The sequence below is a fragment of the Leopardus geoffroyi genome, chromosome A1, assembly GCF_018350155.1.
Source record: "Leopardus geoffroyi isolate Oge1 chromosome A1, O.geoffroyi_Oge1_pat1.0, whole genome shotgun sequence".
NCBI lineage: Eukaryota > Metazoa > Chordata > Mammalia > Carnivora > Felidae > Leopardus > Leopardus geoffroyi.
Genome location: NC_059326.1, coordinates 11,530,639 through 11,544,088, shown reverse-complemented (window position 1 = coordinate 11,544,088; position 13,450 = coordinate 11,530,639). Strand labels below are relative to the sequence as shown.

The following is a 13,450-nucleotide window of genomic DNA, read 5'->3' as shown; positions in this document are numbered from 1 at the left end:
TCCAACTAGAATCGATAACAGATATCTATGGGAGATAAGAGCAAGATGTAAATAAAATTCCTGTCTTAATATACTCCAAAAACATAACAAAAGTTTAAGGAAAAAATGTTTTACCACTTTACGCAAACTATATATTTCGGAAAGATATACAGAGATTAAAAAAAAAAATAAGAGTATTAGAGAAAGGATTCTCATCTCTTGCCATTGGCATGGTAAGGCATCCTTGATAGCAAAAATTGTAAATCATCTTTGTATAAACATTAGAAACGTAAGAGGTTACATAGTTTTTAAATTGCTGATGTTGGGGCGCCTGGGTGGCTTAGTCAGTTAAACATCCAACTTCGGCTCAGGTCGTGATCTCACAGTTCGTGGGTTCGAGCCCCGTGTCAGGCTTTGTGCTGACAGCATAGAGCCTGGAGCCTGCTTTGAATTCCATGTCTCCCTCTCTCTCTGCCCACCCCCATCCCCAACTCACACTCCTTCTCTCCCAAAACAAAATAAACATTAAAAAAAGTATTTAAATTATTGATGTTTTAGGGCAGTAAAATTTATCAGTTACTTGGTATTACTGATACTTGAGCATCTCTGCTTAACTTCTAGTATTTATATTTTGTATTTGTTAAAATACACAATGAAAGAGAATATGATGTGTGTGCGTGTGTGCGTGCGTGTGTGTGTGTGTCTGTCTATGGTAAGGCTCATTCAAACTTAACTTTTCTTATCAGTCTTTATTTTATAAATGCATATGAAAAATGTCCCAATTTAAGAAAAACCAATTCATTAAATCCTAAGGACAAACCATAATTCACTTTTCAAAATATTACAACAGAATGTCAGTTGAACCACAATGTACTTAAAATAATTCACTGAATACAAATTTGACTTCTAGCCAACTTGTTAAGTTTCAGAGAGGTAAGGGAAAAAAAGAGGTATGGTGGAATACAGAAAAGTTAACACAATCTCTTTTTGCATAGAGTACCTATAAAATTCTTCTTTTCCAGCTTTTCCATCATTGGAGGGTATGAGCCATCCACCGTCAGCCAACTGTATTCCCTCTTTAGCCCACTGGACTTCCTTCCCAAAATAATCCTGAGTGTGAAACTGAAAAGACTCTGCATTTTTGCTGTTGATTTTTACACAATGTTTGGAAACGCCATACATGTATAACTGCACAAGATAAATGATAGAAACATTTGATAATGAATGAAAAACAAAAAAAAAAACAAGTTTCATAGAATAAAAACAATTATAGGAAACTAAAATCGAATTTACCAAAGTTTTTCATTTAAATATTACAATATTCACCATCAAAATACTGAACTTATTTACTAAGAGCTAAACATTTTAATGTAATATAAACGACTCCTATATTCAAGAGTCTCCCGTACCTTTTTCATTCCCCTTGTGTATATGCCTCCTGCTACAGCTGCCACAGGAGGTCATTCTGGATATAAAAAAGTAACTTAATATTTTATAAAACCTCTTAAGTCAAAAAATTCAGAAGGAAAAAGACAGTGAAAAGTTTAAGTATTTTTGGGCATCTGACCTCAGGAGGTCAGATTTGTATCCAGGCCTGGCCTCCATTCACCCAGCATGTCTCAGCCCAAAGTATCTCTTCCTTTGCACAGACTTGACTCTGGAGTCCCACTCCTTGCTTTGAACTGTAGCTGGTAGAAGAGAGCTTCCTAGGTAAGTGACTCTGGGGGCACCTGCTGAGCCCTGTGCGTCAGCCTCTCCTCTGCAAATGATGGACAAAAATAACAGTAGCTCTCCTTTAGACACTTGGGAAGATTAAGGGAGATGTAACCAACGCAGGCCCAGTGCTTAGGAGAGTGGCTAGCGCATAAAAACTACTCGATAAATATTACTTTTTAATACTATCAATGTTATATTCACCTCTCCATTGCCTAAAATTGCAAGTAGATAGCACTGGCTTAATAAGAATCCTCTTTTAAAAATGCCAATAGCTCGGGGCACCTGGGTGGCGCAGTCGGTTAAGCGTCCGACTTCAGCCAGGTCACGATCTCGCGGTCCGTGAGTTCGAGCCCCGCATCAGGCTCTGGGCTGATGGCTCAGAGCCTGGAGCCTGTTTCCGATTCTGTGTCTCCCTCTCTCTCTGCCCCTCCCCCGTTCATGCTCTGTCTCTCTCTGTCCCAAAAATAAATAAACGTTGAAAAAAAAAATTAAAAAAAAAAATGTATAAAGCTATCCAATCACTATGATGCACACCTGAAACTAATAAGATATCATATGTCAGTTAGACTTCAATAGAAAATAAATATTCGTTGGTGGACTGAAAGTTCTAAGAAAAAAAAAAAAATTTGAAGAGGGAAGAGAAACAGCAATTTTGGAGCACAGATCACTTTAGTGGGATAAGGCAGCAGAGAGGGAGGCTGCCACTGTAGGCAGATTAGGAAACAAAATGATTTCATTTATCCATTCCCGCATTCATTTGTTCCTTCTTTGAACAAAACGGTTTGGAGATACTAATTAATAACATGAAATTATACTTGACTATAAAAGTTAGCAGCATTGCAGACAGAAGCATACCTGTTTATGAGAACACGCAGAGGGAACTCGGCCTTCTACGGCTACTCTCAGAGAGATTCTAGGCACAGTGGATGTTTTTGCAAGATACAGACTACCTGGCTGTGGAAAAATATGCTGCTTTTGTTTCTCTTTAATTCGCATATCCTGTATATCTCTGGCATTCTGAAGACTTGCAATTAAATCTATTAAAGAACAAATTAGCAAAAAATAAGCTTAAATATAAAATCTAAAAAGCACAACCTTTGTTTTACAAAGTCGTATGCATCAATTTCCTCTAATTTTAAATCTTCAGGGATAAGCAAAGTTTCATCTTGTAAACAATAGATTATTTTTATTTCAAATTTGGAAGAAACTTAAAGCCTGTTAAATACATGTATTCCACTATTAGCAGTCTTAGATCATGTGTCTAATTGCTTTTTTAATAAGAAAGTCCACAAGTAGTTACTTTGAAAGAAAGCATTAGAATACTTAGAATCTAATCTTTGGACTTAGGAAGAATCTAAAGCATTAAAAAGGTCCTGAAATTATTATAATCACCAGAAAAGGGGTCAGATTCTCCAGGCATTATTAAAATATGAGAAACATCTAACTGGAAGGCAAAAATATGTCAACAAAAATTTTCATACAATACCTAAAGGTTCTTTTTCGCACTTCGTGAATACCATAGTTGCTGCTTGACTGGAGTTATTTTTGTTAAGCTGATGAATTTCACTGTTATTAATATTATTTTTACTATCACCAGAACTATGTTCATCTATGTTGTTTGGTTTTTGTTTGTTTTCTTCCACATGAGTATTCTTGCTAATGTGCTGTTCATCTTGGTGAAAATGTGATTTAGTTTTAAAAGGTGGGACAAAGACTTTCACTGGTTTGCTTGGAGTAATCAAATGTCCCCTTTTTTCATTTCTTGTGGCAGGAACTGTACAAAATGGCTGCCCTGAAATGGATACATTGCTTGAAGATTTTTCTAAAGCCAGGTGTTCATAAAAATGAGATTTAGACAAAAATTTTTGACCAGGCGCAGTGAAATTTGGATTCTGTATTTCTTGCCGTTTCTTAGTTGTGCTACAATGAGGAAAAAGTATTTGATTATTTGCCAATAAATGTACACACATGGAAAGGTTTTAGAATATATACATATATATACGTATTTTTTTGTAAACCTCAACTGCCATATGGCAATCTTATTCTGGCAACTGTTTTGCATTTCATCATGGTTGCCATCCAAAACAATACCACACTTTTCAAGTCTGTAACTATTTTTTCACATACTGACTTCCAGCCTTTGAGTTTACCACTTACTTCACATAACAGAAAAGCCTGTCAAACATGGATTTTCTGTCTCCTCCAATTCTAGCCCTGTACTCCTTATTACCTCCTTTACCAGAGAAATATCTGTCCATCCTCCTGTCAGGCCTAGCACCTTCACCTGTACTCTTGACCCCATCTAATAACTCAGTCTCCTCAGGAGCTCCACTCTTTCAATTATTATTCTACTTCCTTCCTGTCTCTTTCTACCACTTGTGTATATTGGGTTGTTTTTTTTTTTTTTTTTTTTTTTTTTAAGTGCTCCTTTCATTTAGCCAGAAAGACTTGTGCATTCTTGAAATGCTTTTTTCTCAGACTTCTCTCCCCTTCAAGCTAATACTCCTTGTGACCTTAATGGCCAACCTTCCTAAACAGGTAATCTAAACTAGCTATCTTTATCTATTCAACTTCTACTCATTGAACTCTCATTTCTCCCACTCTTCTACAGAAATTGTCCTCAACCAAGTTGCTAATGACCTTCCAAGTGCCTACAATACATATGTACATACATACATACACACACAGTTTCACAAGTAAACTCACTCTACTTGACCTTTGACAGATGATTTTTTTCCTTCTTAAAATTCTCACCTCTAATATCTACACCACCACTGTCTCTTTTTTGTTTTCCTCTTTCTGACTCTTAAAAAAATTCCCATCTCTAAAGTTGGATTTCTTCTCTAGACATTTTCCCTGGGTGATTGAATCATTTTCCTGGCTTAAATTATCATCTAACAATAAAAATATTAATCTGTATCTTCATGCTTGACTTTCCCCCTAGGTGTTATTCCTGCACCTTTAACTTTATAAAGCACGACATATCTCTACCTTGATGTTCCACACTCATTTCAAACTCAACACATCCAAGACTAAATTTATCACCTTCTCTAGCATACATGTTCTTCCCAATGTTTGCTATCTTGTTGAAAACTGCATACTTCCTTTTACCCAACCCTGAACTCCTAGAGATTGAAGTTACCCTGGAACTCATTTAGTTCTTCAGTCATCTAACCATCAAATATTTAATGAGTTCCTCCTATGTGTGCCAGGCACTGTTTTGGCTGGAGGATATAGTGGGAACAAAACAAAATCATAGAGTTTATATTCTAGTGGAGGGAAACATACAAATAAATATGTCAGCTGGTATTAAATACTATAGAGAAGATTAAAAGCACAGTAAGGGGGACAGGGAGTGTCCAGCAAAAGAAATAATATTCTAAAAAGGCTGGTAAGAAAGACATTATTGATAAGGTGACATTTGTACAGAGCCCTGAAGGAGGAGAGAAAGAAAGCCATGCAGGTATTTGGGAGAGGTGCTGCAGGGCTGCAGGCAGAGTGAACATCACATGCCGGGCTATGCCTAAGTATACCTGGAGCAGAGTGAGCAGGGACATTCAGTAGGTGGGATTGGAAATAAAGCAAGAAGGCTGGATCACAGAGAACCCGTACACCCTCGTAGGGCTTCCCAATTATACTCGGATGGGAAGTCACGGGCTAGTTTTTGAGTAAAGAAACGACACACTCTATCCTCTGGTGTTGAGTGTATTTTGAAAGCAGAGTTGTTAGACTTTTATAGGAAAGCAGATTAGGGTAAGCTTTGAAGCTGTTACGTTTGAGATATCTATTAGTCACCCAAATAAAAATGTCAAGGAGGTAACTAGATGAATGCATATGTTGTTCAGGAAAGAAATCTGGGCTAACGATATTAATTTTGGAGCCATCAGTAAATAGAGGGTATATAAAGTCATGACAGTGGATGAGACAGTGATGAAGGAGGAAGGTCAGGAAGAGAAGCCATCTGGAAGTGAACCATGAGGGAATTTAACACTTAGTGATTTAAGGGAAGAACAAAAGAGAAAGAATGGCCACTGAGAAGGAGAAGTGAGAGTGGTCCCAGGAGTTGAAGAAAATGTGAAGAAGAGTGATTAACTATGCAAATGCTAGGTTAACAGGAGGGCGGAGAGGTGACAAGATTCAACAACTGCTGGGTAACCAGTAATCTTGATAAGGAGTAGTGCCCGGTGATCAGAGAGTACGGTAGGTTCAGGAGAGGAGGGGGAGAGATAAGTAGAGAACATGAGTGGAGACCATTCTGATGAGTTGTGCTTTAAGGGGTTAAAGAAACAGACTGGTGGGATTAGAGGAATCAAGAAAGGTGTTTCTTGTTAAGACAGAGACTTACAGCAACTACCTCACTGATGGGACTAAGCCACTGGAGAGGAAGACAGGTGTCAATGCAGCAGAGGGGCAATTGCTGGACTGATTTCCCTCAGTAGATGACTGAGAGATCCCGTGCAGAAGAATAAATGAAACTTCTACTCCAAAACTTATTTTCGTTTATCTTGTATTCCCTTGTTTTTAAATATTAAGAGTCCTGTGAAAATGAGGCATTTGCTTTGTAGGTCATGTCTAAGATGTCTACTTGAATATAAGTGGAGATACTCTGACACTCCCAGTTAGCCACTATCTGGCCAAATCTTTTTTTCTTTATGTTTGTTTGTTTGTTTAGAGAGTGTGTGTCTCTGAGCAGGGGGAAAGGGGCAGAGAGAGAGAGAAAATTTTAAGCAGGCTCCATGCTCAGCATGAGCCCGATGCGGGGCTTAATCCTACGACCTAAGCTGAAATCAAGAGTTGGGGGCTCAACCAACTGAGCCACCCAGGCGCCCCTGGTCAAATCTTCTTGAATCTCAATCTTTCGCTCACTTTATACTCTCTGCTCTAGCACTTGTGTTAAATTTTCCTTACTAATCTCCTTGCAGCAGTCTCACTTTGGTCTATTTCTAAAACAGAAATTTGGTTATCCTGCTCCTCTTCTTAGAAACTTCCACAAATGGTCACCTACCCAGTTTCGACGTGTCAGAAATGACACAGGAGGCTTCCTATATATAGGTCCCAACCTCCCCATTTCTTTTTTGTTTCTTCCCAGCCCCCACCACACCCCAGCCCACTAAATCCCATGAGGAAAGCCACACTTCTTTCTTTTACCTGAGTGTGGAGCTCCCTCCTCACCCAAGCATTCTTTTCATTCTGTCTGGAGAACTGTTCTTGCTAAGCTTCTGTCCCATAATTAGGTGCCAATTTTTCTATGCTGTCATGTCACTCAGTTATACCTACTTTAGTACTTTTATCACGGTAATTCTTTTCACACCTGGCTCCAAGACTAGCAATCTGAGGTAGACTTATCTTTATATCTATCTGCACAATATAAATCAGATACTTAGGTAAATTAGATCCTTATGCATACTTACTAAATGCACAGAACTATTTTATCATGTGTGAAAATTAAGGTAATATGAAGATAAACAAGCATTTATTTTTAATATTACAACCTCCTTTTGGAAATGGAAACAAATCACATGGGTTTCTACTTTCAAAACACGTATATTAGAAGCCTACTGGAAAATATACTCCAGAAATGAGGATCAATGATTTTTTTCAACAATGCCACAAATAGTTATTTATGAAAAGGTAATATTAAAAACAATTTAAACCACAGCTTTGGGCTAAATAATTTACCAGGTGGGAAAGGTTTTATAACTGCTTTCTACAATTTTAGATGCTTCTATGATACTCACATCCATTATCTCTAAGTGACATTTCTGTGACTGCTTCTTCTTGAAGAGCCACTTGGAAGACCAAGATTTAGCTCTCTGTCAACACCACTTCTGCTTTACTAAATATCCTTTCTATCTCATCTCCCTGTCTTCCCAAGTTACGTATTTGACTGTCAACATTTAATTGTGTACCTTCTCTGGAGACTTAAGCCCTAGTCTTCTGTTAGAGTGGACAACAGGTAGCTGTCCAGCTCCATTCCTGGAATGGAGGAGGCAATGTATTTTCAACCTACACCCTTGTTCTGGCTCCTTCCTTCTTCACCCCCAACTGTGAAGATACACCAATTCCTCAGCTTTTGAGGCTTCTTCAGTGTAAAATGGTTGGTTTTTTTCTCTCCCCACTGTTAGCTTTTTAATCCGTTTTCTTCCATATCCTTGGAAGTACAGCCACTGAGGTCTCCTCTCCTGTCCTCCCTTATCTGTGGTGTGTGCAAGTTCCCTCACTGTGGTTTTGCTAAAATTTTGGAAGGCAATGGAACTATTTGAGTGTGCTCAATCCGCCATCTTTACCAAGAAGTTTATCACTGCATTAAGACTTCAGGTTCTGCTTCAATTTTATCTTGTAGGCAAACTCTCTGAGGGCTCTATTCTTCTGTCCCCAAATGGTCTAGCTGCCAGTCTGGGCTTAGTGACACAGCTATCTTTCTGGGATCTCCCCTCAAAGCACTGTCTACCTGGGTGATTCCCTCTGCCTCTTTCCTATGCTAAGTTCTTGTTTCTCAAATCTTACATCTTCCTCCTTCTTGGTTATGGGTGACTTCTGTGAGCTTCCTGAGAAAAGTGCATGGGGGATAAACCTTTTGGTACTCTGCATCTGAAAAATGTCTACCTCACACTTATTTGATATTTTGGTCAGTGATAGGATTCTAGGCTGGAAATCATTTTCTCTCAGAATTTTCAAGGCACTGCTCTGTAGTATACATTATAGAATCCATAATCTTCTAGCTTCCATTGTTAATGATGAGAGGATTTATACCATTAGGACTCTTGAAACTTTGTTTGAAACCTGATTTTTCTGCCCTCCCCCCTCCCCCGGGAAAATTTAAGGTTTCCCTTTCCCTGTAGCATTCTAAAATTTCAAAAGGATGTTCCTTAATGTGAGTCAGTTTTTATTTGTGTGATCAGAGGGCTCTTTTAATCAAAGAAACTCATATCCTTCAGTACTGCTAAAGTATCTTATTTCTTTGAAAACTTCTCTTCATTTCCCCTTTATTTCTTCTTTCCCAAACTCCAAATTTTCAGATGTTAGCCCATATGACTGACTTTTCCAATTATCTTTTCTTTTTTCATCTTTTTCTTTTTGTTCTATATTCTTGGAGCTTTCATAACTTTTATCTTCTATTACTTCTATTGTTCTCCACCTGGGAATATTAGTAAGTTTTTTTGAAATTTTATTCACCTCCATGTATGGTCTCTTTCCTCTAAGTTTCTTTTTGTTTTTTTTGTTTTTGCGCTATGGAAACCATCACAGAGGCTTTCTGCCAATAGCTAGTGACCTTTTATTTTCTGATCTTATCTAAGAGTGAGGTATGGGGCACCTGGTTGGTTCAGCTCATTAAGTGCCACCTGACTCTAGATTTCGGCTCAGGTCATGATCTCAAGGTTCATGGGATTGAGCCCCACACTGGGCTCTGTGCTGACAGTGCCGAACCTGCCTGGGATCAGATTCTCACTCTTTCTCCTTCTTCCTCTCTGCCCCTCCCCTGCTCTCTCTCAAAACAAACAAACAAACAAACAAACAAACAGTGAGGTGTGTGCTGGAGGGGCCTGTTAATCGTTGGCATCACTGTCTGGTGCTCTGGCTATGCAGTTTCATTTGAGTACCTGCATTTGTCAGTATTTCTAGTCTTTTCTATTGGCCTAGTCATGTTCCCCAGAAAAAAAGTCTTCTAGTCCTCTGCCTAGAGGCCTGGCTGCCAGTATTTGGGAGCCAAATGTGGGAAGGAGGCTGGCAAGTCTCACTACTCGAGAAGCAGATTTTTTACTTAATCTCTGTTTTCAGTACCCTCCCTTCAACTGTGCCTACTGTGTCTCTCCTCTCCCAGTTCAGAATCCCTCCAATTCATCTTCTCCAGACAATAACCTTCCAGGTCTTCTGGCACAAAAGGGATAACTGGCTGCCTGCAGTGGGGGAAGGGATATAGGTATTTCTTAAAGAGATTTTCAACTAATCTTCCTATTTTCTACCTCACCGTCAGAAGTACAAGTTGCTGCCAATTTGAGTCTTTCTTGGGTTTTTTCTTTGGGGGAAATTGGGTAGCTTCTCCACTTGCTCTAATGTCAAGTTTTAGCTTTCTATGATGTTCTAAGTCTTTCATGCTTTTTGGCTTCCAGAATTTGTTTTTTCTCTGATCATTGTCCTTGTGGGTTTATACATTAAAAAAATTCTCTTAGTAATTTGAGTAGGGCTTTGAAAGGGAGGAGAGATAAAAGAATATCTTTAGAAATATTTATTTTAAAAAAAAACATACTTTTCCTATACTATATTGTAATAAAAAAAAATTGAACATGTCTTACCTAAAGGGTCCACAGGTAACTGGCTCTAAAGAAATATGATGCATAAACAAGCTTCTGTCTTTTATGATGCCTAGAAAAATATTTTACATTATGTATTAATGAAAATCTGAATGAAATTTTATTTCCTATACCTATTTGTTACACATAATTGTAAATATTTACATAAAAAATTGATATATAGACTTGAAATATTTGACTCACAAACTGATAATGACTATATACCAAATAACTCAGCATAAACAAATCAAGAAAATCAGTATAAATTTAGTTAGCTGATGTTAATCATAACTCAAATGTGTTAGTTAACTGCCATGCATCAAATTTAAAATTTAGTCTTATGAAGGTTTACAAGCCAAACTTTAGATATTGTTCTCAGTATGCAACTTGTACTTCTCAAACCTTCAAATCGTTCATTAGTACGGGATTGGCTGACTAAACTAGAATACATTGATACAACCACATGATCAAATACTATGCAACCATAAAAAAGAATGAAGAAGATTCTATGCAGTCATTAAGGGTCTGCTGTGGGATTTATTGCATGTGTTTCAGAACTAAGCCTCTACAGTCTAACACATTTATGCCTCACTACTTGAATTCTTCCTTTCCAAACCCAGGAACCAAATATATAGTGAGCAATAGTTACACGTTTTATTATTTATTTTTTTTTTTACGTATTCCATGGTAAGAATTTCAGACTGTAGTCTAAATGAGATAAGAAGCCACGCAGAGTTTTAAGCAATCAAGGAGCATGATCTGACCTTTTTGTTACCAGGATGATTCTGGCTGCTATGCTGAGACAGCCTGGAGGAGGGGCAGAGGCAGAAACAGAGAAAGGAGTTACAAGTTTTGACTGTGGCTTAGATGAAGGTGGTAGGGGGAGAATGAGAAGAAATGATCAGATTCTTGTTATATTTGAAAGGTAGAACATATAGGACTTGTTGATGGGCTGGATGTGAAGTATGAGGAAACAAAAGAGTAAAGGAGGACACCAAGGTTTTGATGTGTCGATTGGCAGAATGGCAGCAAGAAAGGAATGAACAGAAAGAGTAGGTTTGGGACAGAGATGCAATCAGGAGTTTAGCATTGCCTATAGTGACTTAGAGATGCCTATTAGCAACGTAAGTAGAAAAGTATCAAGGGCAAATGCACAAGTAAGTCTGGAGTTCCAGGATGGGCTAAGCTTGCAGATAACAATTTTGGTAGTCACTGAAACTGAAGTTTAAGCAGAGAAGAGCTCTAAGGACAGAGCCCTGGGGCACTCCTATGTTTAGAGGAAGGAAAGGATAAGGAAGAACCAGAGAAGTGGCTATGCAGGAGGAGAACCGACTGCATGTGGTGGCCTCAGAAGAGTGACCAACTGTCAAATGTGGCTGAAAGATGGAGTCAAATGAACACACAGAATGCCTGTTGGATTTGCCAACACAGAGATCACCAAATGGCTTAGGAGAGAGTGATTTTCGTGGAATGGTGAAGGTCAAAAGCTTGCCTGGATTCCCAGAACCTAAGCCTTAAATTATTATACTAAGATGTTACTAAATTTTTATAGCTTTTTAATTTAAAAAGTCATTATAGAGAACCTCCACATCATACTTGGTATTATGAAGGAAATGCTCACAGAACAAAGCAAGACATAATTTTAACAAACCACACTGCAAAGTCTTGTCTAATTATTTAAATACCCAAAAAAAGCTGAGAAAAGTTCACTTAAAAATATTGTGTGTAGTACCTACAGAGAGGGAAAAGATATGAATACAAAGCAAATTTTACCATCTGGAGTGCTTTTCGAAGCTTTTAAGGATTTTTCTTGATTTTTTATTATCCTGTCAAATTCATTTAACAAATTTCTTTTGATTGGGGGTTCTCCTAAAAAAAAAAAAAATTCCATATGTTTTTAAAGCAAATAATAGCAATATTATTTTTCAAAAGCCTATATAGTTCATTTTTTTAAAACTGAAGTCCTGACTCTTACAATTTATTAAGCAAAAAATACATAATACTTATAATTTAAATAGTGACCATTCTACTTTGAAAGAGACTATTTTTCAATAATCAACTTCTTTCTTTCTTTCTTTCTTTCTTTCTTTCTTTCTTTCTTTCTTTCTTTCTTTTTCTTTCTTTCTTTCTCTTTCTTTCTTTCCCATTTAAAATACCACTATCTAATAGGGTCTAGGGATAAAAAGATGTTACCAGATACCAGTGATAAGCTACTTTTTAATGGAATAAACTAGCACTAAATGAAACTATAAGTTTACTGGAAATAAGAACAAACAGAATTTCTTCAAGTAAAACTTTTTCCTGCATTAAACTCGAGAAGGAATTTATTATGTAGGTCCTTGAATTAGAGTGAGTAGGAGAAAAGACTTTAAAATTAGCAAAATTACATTAAAATATTAGTAATACTTATTTCAAAATTCTACAAAGGCTGAGAGTAACATTAAACCATAATTCAAATTACGCATGTCCGTGTCATACTGAGATAATAGGTGATAATGGGTACTCTGGTTTTTGATGCTTTATTAAAGGGAATGAACTTGTAGAATTTAATAGGAGATGAAAATGTCCATGCGAAGCTTTATCACGTGTTAAATTATGAAGTGATTTGTTTAGCAAGTAACCAGAAGCTGATTAAGCTGTATATTCATATATAACAGAAGTGAGGGAACATTAAATAGTGATGATGCTGAGAACATTTATTACAAGTCTGAGTTTGTTGTTGTTGTTGTTGTTTCCCCTAAGCAGGTTAACCCACTTGGGAGTACACATGAACAAAATGGGTTCCTATGAATAAAGCTATTATTTCCCATAAAAGAACTGTGAGTCTCTTTAAGCATCTGCTCTTCAAAATTTTTACCAGAGCACAGCAACAGTTTAAGGTAAGTATCATCAACTCTCTACTTTTCCCATAACATAAACTTGGTATGGAATGTGGCCTGGATAACAATTCAGAAACTCTGTATCCACAGGGTAACTGAAGGTGCCAAGTTGGAGACACTGGCTTCAGTGTTTTGCTCTATAGTAAGAAGAGACTGGGCAAGACCTGTGACAACTCAATTCAACTCAATTCTGTGAGTCCATAGTTTTCACAAAGGAGTTAGTTATTTAATATTTAAGATCATCCACTTAAAAGCTGGAGTTAGTTTTGGCATTTACTTTGATGGTATTTGATCAACAGATTCAATGAGTTAAGATTATTCTTTGCCATTTAACCTAGTTGAACTAAGTTGTTCCATACATATTTCAAAGAGAAGTTAGAATATAGTCCAAATGGCATTAAGACCAGTATGTTATCTGCCAAAAATGACTGACTTTAGAACACTTCCTAGATTAAAAAAAGGAGGCAAACCAGCACCTATAACTGAAACCAATTTTTTAAGTTCACAGAAGCCAGAGTTGGAACCTCTGTGTTCTTCCTCTCTATACATATTCATATTTATATGGAAACAGTTAATAAGTTGTAT

The 13,450-nt window shown here is 37.2% G+C and overlaps 1 protein-coding gene across 6 annotated transcripts in view; it reads right to left on the bottom strand.

Moving 5' to 3' along the window:
• Positions 1-13,450, bottom strand: part of BRCA2 (BRCA2 DNA repair associated) — a 61,602-nt gene that overhangs the window by 27,414 nt on the left and 20,738 nt on the right. For all 6 annotated transcript variants that reach the window (XR_006711354.1, XM_045473337.1, XM_045473432.1 and 3 more), the window contains exons 12-16: positions 11,760-11,855; positions 9,990-10,059; positions 3,182-3,615; positions 2,551-2,732; positions 980-1,167 (exon numbers count right to left, since the gene is read on the bottom strand). Coding sequence is in view for 5 of the 6 variants with exons in the window: in XM_045473337.1 (XP_045329293.1) it covers positions 980-1,167; positions 2,551-2,732; positions 3,182-3,615; positions 9,990-10,059; positions 11,760-11,855 (970 nt within the window). In the remaining variant the exon portion in view is untranslated. The remainder of the gene's footprint in view (positions 1-979; positions 1,168-2,550; positions 2,733-3,181; positions 3,616-9,989; positions 10,060-11,759; positions 11,856-13,450) is intronic.